Source organism: Corythoichthys intestinalis, chromosome 8 (assembly GCF_030265065.1).
Source record: "Corythoichthys intestinalis isolate RoL2023-P3 chromosome 8, ASM3026506v1, whole genome shotgun sequence".
Classification (NCBI taxonomy): domain Eukaryota; kingdom Metazoa; phylum Chordata; class Actinopteri; order Syngnathiformes; family Syngnathidae; genus Corythoichthys; species Corythoichthys intestinalis.
In genome coordinates, this window is record NC_080402.1 from 51,831,711 (window position 1) to 51,840,820 (window position 9,110).

Sequence of the window (9,110 nt, forward strand, 5' to 3'; positions counted from 1 at the left end):
CAAATAACAGCGATGCTAAAATTCATATAGTAACGCCATCTACAGTTAATATGTACAGAAAAATTATATTTTAAGGAAACGGCTTATAAATACTAACTTTTAACCAAAACAGTGAAAAAACAGTGCGTAATGTAACAAACGTGTTCAAAAATATACTATGGGATGCATGATGTCCATTTCATTGGACACATGGTTCATGGTACATTTCTGTATATTATACACAAATCATAGACTTAATAACCTATTGACCTGACACTTCGTCATTGTTTGCGTCACGCCTTACCATAGGGGGCCGAGCTTCATTTAGTAATAATCAGCCAAAGACGGCACGCACTCATGTCGGATTTAAGCTTCGATTTTTTAACAACTACGAAGCTGTACCGCATACAAACAGGAAAGATTGTCTCAGGAGTGATTTGTTCGAGGATTCAAGGTAAATATTATATTTTTCATACCATCCATGCATATTCAAACGTTGTGAAAAAAAATCAATGTGAGAATGGCAACCGCAACGGCATTGGTGTCATTCTTCGACGTATATACATAAAATAGATGTGTAACTGCCCTTTTTTTTTTGCTCTCTTAACAAAGAATCAAGACAGCTTTACGTCCATATCTACACGTATAAAGAATTCAGTGATTTATGTGTAACCCAGAGCAAAATATTAAAGCGTTATACCCAATAACAACAATAGAGGGCATGAGCGACATTTGAATGAAGTCAGAGACTCACAACTATGACGTCAGCGCATGCGCACTTCCTTTTGGAACGTTGGCTTTTCTAACTAAGGGGGAAAAGTTTTGTTCGCCCAGAAAGAAATGAGAAAAAGAGAAAAAAAAGCAAATTGACGAATGCATCAACTGTTGCTGTGTGGCGTCTGTTGCGTGAAGCGAATTCAGACGGTCACGTGGTGAAAATATTGAGCAGAAACCACTCGGTAAGATGTGGAAACGATTCGCTAATTCGCTAATGCTAAATTTGCATTCATGGCTAACTGCTAGCGCCTTATTCATGCAGGCCAAAAGCCTTGTGTGAGAAGAAGAGGACCAGGCGTCGTCAGTTAAGACTATTCGGTGAGATAATTTTATCAAAATATACTGCTGTTTGAAATGGTATAAACTATAGTTCCATTTGAAAGGAAAAGAAATGTAATTATTAATGTTGTTTAATGGAAATGTCATTTATTGCGTACAAAATGCTTTGTAAATGACTAGAAGTATATTCTTGAGTGTTTACACTCAGTAGTGTTTGAAAAAGTTGTACAACAAAAATGAAACTGAAACATTGAAACTGAAAAGATTGTAACCCAAGACCTGGGTTAAATACAGGTCAGGTTTTTTTTCTGATTGGAAAAAAAAGAAAGATCATCAGATTGGATTCAACGATGGCGAGCTAACCCAGAGTGATTTGAAGAACCAAGAACATCGAAAATTCTGGAATAACAGACGGACTGTCTGTGTGGTAGGATTGTATCAGTCATCGGACTGATACATACATTTTTTTCTTCGAAAAGAGTGCACTCCAACGAACATTGAAAACTATTGCAATAGAAAAACTGAGACATTGAATTAGTTGCCACTACAACTAATATTGGACAAATTTTGACTGACAAAACAATTGACTGAGACTCAAGACTATTTTTTTTCTATCTTTCTTGTTGTGAATTTTATAGTGTGTTATTTCTAATTCATTGTTGTTTAATTGTTAAAAAAATTGTTGTTAATATTGTTCATTAAAAAATATACAAAAAAAAGCATTCCGATTGCCTAAACCTGATGTTAGACGTGGTTATCGTAGCCAAACCAAATAAACCGAACCTAGATTGCAGCTCCTATCGGTGTACATACAGGAGGGTATAGATAGGGGCTACATAAAAAGTGGCGAGCTAGCCAGGAGATACTTTGATACGATTACTGCACTGCATCAGGTTTATGTAATTCTTGCACTCAGTTGAATACTAAACATTTTTTGGGTGTCCTTTAAAAAAAAAAAAAATGGACATCATTGAGAAAGAAAATGTAAAGGTCCCAAATTCTGTGATTATCACTGGTTTGTCTAATACAGTGGTAGATGAGGAGATAATTGATTACTTGAAACAATATGGCGCTATAGAGAGACATATTGTAATTCCGCAGTTGCCGGATCATCTAATAGTAGAGTTCAAAACTGGTGCAGCTGTTGAATTTCTAAAGCTGCCATTTGACAGAACCGCCGAAGCAAACACCACAGTAGTTCACCATGTTGATGCATTAGCCAATACATATTCTAATGAGAAAGGCAATGACATTGCAGACAAATTTTTGTCTGATCTTAAAACCATGGCGAAAATAAGTGGTAAATCATTTGAGAATATTTTGAGAGAGGGCTTAACTAGAATAACGGAAGTTATTGGAGAGTCAAACGAAGAGCCTGCTGATGTTGAAGGACATGAACCTGATACATTCAGAACTATTAGTTCAGAAGTAAATGAGAACATTGCTCCAGCCACAGTAACTTCAGAATCCAACAGAAAACTTCCATCTGAACAGATTATCCCACCAGAAGTGCAACGTTTAGTTGTCGAACACATTGTCAAAACCCCAGATACCTCTTCGCAGAGTATTTCCACTGCAAGGTTGCGACCATTTTCAGGTAGGATGCCATGTCCAAATTTTGAAGTAGACTATGATACTTGGCGAGATAGTGTCGAATTTTATTTAGCAGATTCCACAATTTCAGATAGACAGATCGTAAGGAAAATTGTTGACAGTTTATCATCTCCAGCTGCGAGTGTTGTCAAGTCGTTAGGTCCACACTCAAATTCCAGAGCGTATTTAGAACTTCTTGATGCTGCATTTGCTACAGTGGAGGATAGCGATGAATTGTTCGCCAAATTCCTTAGTCTGAACCAAAATGCTGGTGAAGCAGCATCCAACTATCTTCAAAGACTTCAGAATGTTTTGAACAAATCTGTACAAATGAAGGCAATTTCAGTCATTGATGCAGATAAGCAGCTTTTAAAACAGTTCTGTAGGGGATGCTGGGATAATGACCTTATAAGACAGCTTCAGCTAGAAAGTAAGGTTAAAGACCCACCCAGTTTCTCTGAACTCTTATGGCTGCTGCGCACAGAGGAAGATAAGCAAGCTACAAAAGCCACACGAATGAAACAACATTTGGGCTTCACAAAACCCAAAGCCCAAACCCAAGCTCACAATATCAGTTTTTGTGACAAAACTGATAGCATCTCAACTGCTGAAATGAACAAACAACCTACAGAACTACAGAAAATTCAGAAGCAACTTGTCAGTCTTCAGTCTCAAATTGCAACATTAATGCAACTCAAAGAAAATAAACCTACAATGAACCAAGGAGAGAAAACCAAAAACAAAAAGCCTAGTGACAGGAAGGAATCATCTAGTGTGAAGCAATCTCCAGCCAAACCTAGCTCTGTGTCCAAACGACCAAGACCATGGTATTGCTTATGAAGATGAAATTCAGTTCTGTTCCCCGGACATTGAGACGGTGTTTCACCCTGTCGAACCCATGGTAAAACTAACAATACCAACAAAGGATAGATTAAAACCTGTACCAAACTTGGAAAAAGTACCCGATGTGGAAATGGAAAAATCAATTCCGGTGAAACAACCCAATCTGTCAGAGTTGATCAACACTCAATTCCAAAAATCGGTTGTGGAAGAAAATGGACACTTATCCCACGATTTAGCAGGAGAATGTCAATCACATTCTAATGATTCCGAGCCAAATGAAGAAAATGGAATACAAACTGAAAATCCACTAACCGAAATGGAAGAGAATGTGTTTAGGATTGAAACAGAGGACCTAACTAATGCAAAAGAAAATGAAATGGGAAGCAAAACTGATCAAGTTCTTGTTGACAACTCCTTCCAAAGTTCAGCTGAATTTGCAGAGGTTACACAAGAGAGTAACCCTTTACCTGCAGAAGATACAGGTGAAAGTGATCAATATTCCCAACAATCATTACGCAGATCTGTACGCCAACGAAAACCACCTGAAAAACTTACTTATTCTCAGTTAGGAAAACCATTTCTTTCTTTGATTCAAACTGTTTTCGATGGTTTCAATACAGCATTAGGCGAAATGTTTGAAGAGAGATTGAGAACAGAAGCACATGAAGGGACTCATGTTATTTAAGGGGGGGAGGATGTAACCCAGAGCAAAATATTAAAGCGTTATACCCAATAACAACAATAGAGGGCATGAGCGACATTTGAATGAAGTCAGAGACTCACAACTATGACGTCAGCGCATGCGCACTTCCTTTTGGAACGTTGGCTTTTCTAACTAAGGGGGAAAAGTTTTGTTCGCCCAGAAAGAAATGAGAAAAAGAGAAAAAAAAGCAAATTGACGAATGCATCAACTGTTGCTGTGTGGCGTCTGTTGCGTGAAGCGAATTCAGACGGTCACGTGGTGAAAATATTGAGCAGAAACCACTCGGTAAGATGTGGAAACGATTCGCTAATTCGCTAATGCTAAATTTGCATTCATGGCTAACTGCTAGCGCCTTATTCATGCAGGCCAAAAGCCTTGTGTGAGAAGAAGAGGACCAGGCGTCGTCAGTTAAGACTATTCGGTGAGATAATTTTATCAAAATATACTGCTGTTTGAAATGGTATAAACTATAGTTCCATTTGAAAGGAAAAGAAATGTAATTATTAATGTTGTTTAATGGAAATGTCATTTATTGCGTACAAAATGCTTTGTAAATGACTAGAAGTATATTCTTGAGTGTTTACACTCAGTAGTGTTTGAAAAAGTTGTACAACAAAAATGAAACTGAAACATTGAAACTGAAAAGATTGTAACCCAAGACCTGTGTTAAATACAGGTCAGGTTTTTTTTCTGATTGGAAAAAAAAGAAAGATCATCAGATTGGATTCAACGATGGCGAGCTAACCCAGAGTGATTTGAAGAACCAAGAACATCGAAAATTCTGGAATAACAGACGGACTGTCTGTGTGGTAGGATTGTATCAGTCATCGGACTGATACATACATTTTTTTCTTCGAAAAGAGTGCACTCCAACGAACATTGAAAACTATTGCAATAGAAAAACTGAGACATTGAATTAGTTGCCACTACAACTAATATTGGACAAATTTTGACTGACAAAACAATTGACTGAGACTCAAGACTATTTTTTTTCTATCTTTCTTGTTGTGAATTTTATAGTGTGTTATTTCTAATTCATTGTTGTTTAATTGTTAAAAAAATTGTTGTTAATATTGTTCATTAAAAAATATACAAAAAAAAGCATTCCGATTGCCTAAACCTGATGTTAGACGTGGTTATCGTAGCCAAACCAAATAAACCGAACCTAGATTGCAGCTCCTATCGGTGTACATACAGGAGGGTATAGATAGGGGCTACATATGCATTTATTCACAAGAATTTTGAATGGAAAAAGCCATTGTGGCAGCTCCCTTATCATAACAAAGAGCTAACAGACTAGCATTATTTTTGGATAGATTTCAGTAAATTCCAACTGCCCTTTTTGTTTTTTTTTGCTTTTGACCAAGAATCGAGACTGTTTTACGTCCATATCTATAAAGAATTCAGGGATTTATGCATTTATTTACAAGAATTTGAACATGAAAAGCTCTTTGCTGTGGACTTGTGGTAAGGCGGCGCCACAGTGAACTTAAAGACGAGTCGCACATTCGCCATATTTACATAAAATAAAAACTACCTGCATGGTTTCTTTTGTTTTTAACCAAGAATTGAGACTGTTTTACGTCCGTATCTATAAAGAATTCAGGGGTTTATGAATTTATTCACAAGAATTTCAAGGTAAAAAGCTCTTTGCTGTTGACTTGTTGTAAGTCGCGCCACAGTGAACTTAAAAACGATCCGCACATTCGCTATATTTACATAAAATACAATACAAGTCGAGGAAGCTGACCGGTAAACACAAGGCATAGTCCAATATACATTTATATGCTACATTCTATGTGCAATACTTACTCACCTGCAATATTCAAAGCCTTAACTGTCAAACTGCTGCTACTTCACTACCATTATTTGCACTGCCCGAACATAGGGCTATCTCATACACATTTTATATTTGTTTATTTAGATTTTATACTTGCGAGTCACTTTTGAGATTTACTTATCATGCACTGCAAAGGGAAATGCTCCAAAATTTTATTGTACAACTGTATAATGACAATAAAGGGCTTTTCTATTCTGTAAAAAGTTGTGATTGTATATAGCATTTAACACTAATATATTTATATAATTGATTCTGCATGCTTTTCTGAAGTATTAAGTTTCTAATGTGAAAATTTAGTGATTTATGAGCTTTTGAAAACATGCAGTAGATATAAGAAAAATAAGTTGGTATTTCGGGTAAAAACGTACAGTATACTGTATATGTTAAATATTGCTATTGATCCTGAAAATATAGATGATTATCTCTGCATTTGGTGATTTTTGTGCATCTAGTGGAAAATCTGAGAATTTTATAGCGATTTTAAGTTTTGTTATACTTATATAAAAAATATTTAACCGGGATTTTATAAGGGAACGACTTTGAATTTTTTGATGCTGCTGCTCATGGACTTATATATGGCTAAGGTAGGTGCCTGTTTTGGTTTTAGGTCGGAAGCAGCTTTGGTTTAGCAAATATTTGAATTTGAAATTTTGGAAAATAGGCCCCCTACGGATCGGCCCAGTTTCCCGTGTCATGTCAATAGGTTATGAATTCTATGACACAAATATTTCAAATTCCAAACGGATTCCCTCCCTGTTACTGCATATATTTTTATACCACTGTAGCTCTTCGGGCATTAACGTTTTGACAGGATATGTGGGTTGTAGTTGACACGGGTGGCAGGTTGTCATAAATATTCATTTCCGAGGTTATTTACTTTCAGTTACACCAACTGACCACTGAATTTACCTCTATAGAGTATGGCAGCAGAGAGCACTCTTGAGGTTGCTATGCTGTTAACACTATAGAAACCAGTGCATTGAAGAGAAATGTACGTTTCAGTAGCTGTCCATTGTAGTGACCACTGTGCATATTCTCTCTGGCCAACATAAGAAAACAAATCTTACTGTATGTGCTTATGTGCAAGCCTTGCTACTGGAGAGGACACTGCACTGGTGTGTTGTGACCACACAGTGCTATAATGCAGGCTATCTACACATTAAATGTGTATTGTGAACATGTGACTGAAACTGTTGTGCATTTTTATCATGTTCTCGTCTCGTCAGATGAAAACTAGCATTAGGCTTGTTATGTTTTAAGGCTGAAATACACCAGGCGCATGTGCGGCGCCGCGTCAACGCAGTGAAACGCAGCCGTTAAGGTCAAGCAGCGAGTGCACACTACTTGTTGTTGCAGAGCGGCTGCATTTCAGAGGTGTCCCAGAAACTGTTCAATGTGTCACCCCTGAAACGAACAGCAGAGTTTATTATTTGTCGTGAGACACAACTCTCCTGCATCAAGTGAACTATGTAGAATCGGGTAGACCGGAAGTCACTCGTGTAAAACCACGCTGGATCACATCAATTTTCAAAATAAGATGCAAATATTTTTATCAATTTCTCTGTGCTGTTAACTAACTTGATAAAATTCCTCAATAAAACTTTTCTTTAAAAAAATGATTTATTGAAGCATTTCATTTGTAAAATACTGTACATGTTAAAATCTTTGTCACTGCTGTTGTTTTTCTCTTTGGAAGAGGACTTCTTTTTTCTTCTTTCTTTCAGAAAGAATGCTAACCAATACACAGGGTCTGAAAGGCAAATGGTTGTTTTATTGTTATCTTTAAATACCTGCTACTCTTGCACAATCTTTGAATCGATCGAGCCGCTCTGCTCATTAAAACGCAACCTGTGGAAATTGGGGGCGAGAGTCAGCAGTTTGTTGACGTGACTGAAAAGGTTAGTCTTCCAAAATACATTTTTAGCTCGTCATCATTTTGTCACCGTCATGAAAAAATATTTTTTGACAAAATATTTTCGTTATCGTCATCATTGACGAAAACAACACTGTGCTGTTACCATATTGAAGGGGCATTGAAATTTAAGTGACCTGCACAGAAATTCCAATTCAGTTTCATGTACTACGCACAGGAGGATAAATTAATGCATAATCTGAGGTGAAGGTTGTCATCCTTTCTCACCTCCTCATTGGTTGTATCTCAACTGTGCACTGTTTCAGCGCATTCAACAGACATGCCCCAAATTTTTCATGACTATGAAGCATATTTTACTGATTTTTAAATTTACATTTGGAAATAGTTTTTACAATAGACACACTTGGATAAAGCGGAAAAATATGGATGAATGTTTACAACGCTCGTCTGGACCGGTGTACAAGCCGTTGATTTGAATTTCATCGGCACAAATTAAGGATTTGCGGAATCACCGGAATAACAAACACAGACAAAAGATGTTTCGCAAATACATAAAGTTTATTGAACACAATCATCTGACTTACTAAATATACTTTACAATGTGAATGAATTCAGAGAAAATAGGTTTACCAAACTAATAATGCTGCTGGAAAAACTGATAGGACTAGCGATGCGCGTTCACTAAGTGTTCAACGTACAGCTGGTCCCAAAATTCACATGAGGTAAAAGGGATGTCATATTGTCCTTGACACAAAATCTATAGCGACAATCTCTAATTGTAGAATTGTAAATACCGCAAACATATAAAACACAAAAGAAGAAAAGCAAGTTCAGAGGTTTTAGCCCTCCCATCGAAGATGGATAACATTTCAGAGTCAGTAACATTCAAGGAGCCAGTTTGGATGCAAACATAAATGAGTAAAAATTGAGAAACACAATAACAATCAGATAAAATGGTAGCAAAAAAACAGCAACTTTGTCTAAGTTTCGATTTTAAAAATAGAATCCAACGTAAGTGAGTAAAAAGGGTAAAGTAAATATTTGGTCAGAAGTTGCACAGTAACACAAAACGTCATGACTGAAACACGAGCTAAACGTTTCCAACTTTACAATCAATTGCTTAATAAAGTGACAATTATCACCATCAAACACCACACTGTGATGACTTTCACACAAAATTCTATGTGGAATTAAAGTCCAGATGACAAATACTAGTATGTGTG

General features: G+C 36.7%; 1 protein-coding gene across 4 annotated transcripts; it reads left to right on the forward strand.

Annotated features, from left to right (window-relative positions):
- Positions 1-668: 668 nt before the first annotated feature.
- On the forward strand, positions 669-5,382 carry LOC130919951 (uncharacterized). Of its 4 annotated transcripts, none has more exons than XR_009064050.1 (3): positions 669-1,074; positions 1,330-4,595; positions 4,851-5,382. XR_009064050.1 is itself a non-coding variant. In XM_057842624.1 (3 exons), the coding sequence occupies exon 3, from the start codon at positions 1,996-1,998 to the stop codon at positions 3,466-3,468; it is 1,473 nt and encodes a 490-aa protein (XP_057698607.1). In that variant the 5' UTR covers positions 669-938; positions 1,019-1,074; positions 1,330-1,995; the 3' UTR covers positions 3,469-5,382. The 4 variants fall into 4 exon arrangements, 2 of the variants coding, with proteins under 2 accessions (XP_057698607.1, XP_057698606.1); XR_009064049.1 differs by having other exon boundaries at positions 1,330-4,459; positions 4,540-5,382; XM_057842624.1 differs by having other exon boundaries at positions 669-938; positions 1,019-1,074; positions 1,330-5,382.
- Positions 5,383-9,110: the final 3,728 nt, after the last annotated feature.

Bases quoted from the DNA above. Each gene is read 5' to 3' on its own strand.
- LOC130919951 (XM_057842623.1), top strand. From the start codon at position 1,996: ATGGACATCATTGAGAAAGAAAATGTAAAGGTCCCAAATTCTGTGATT.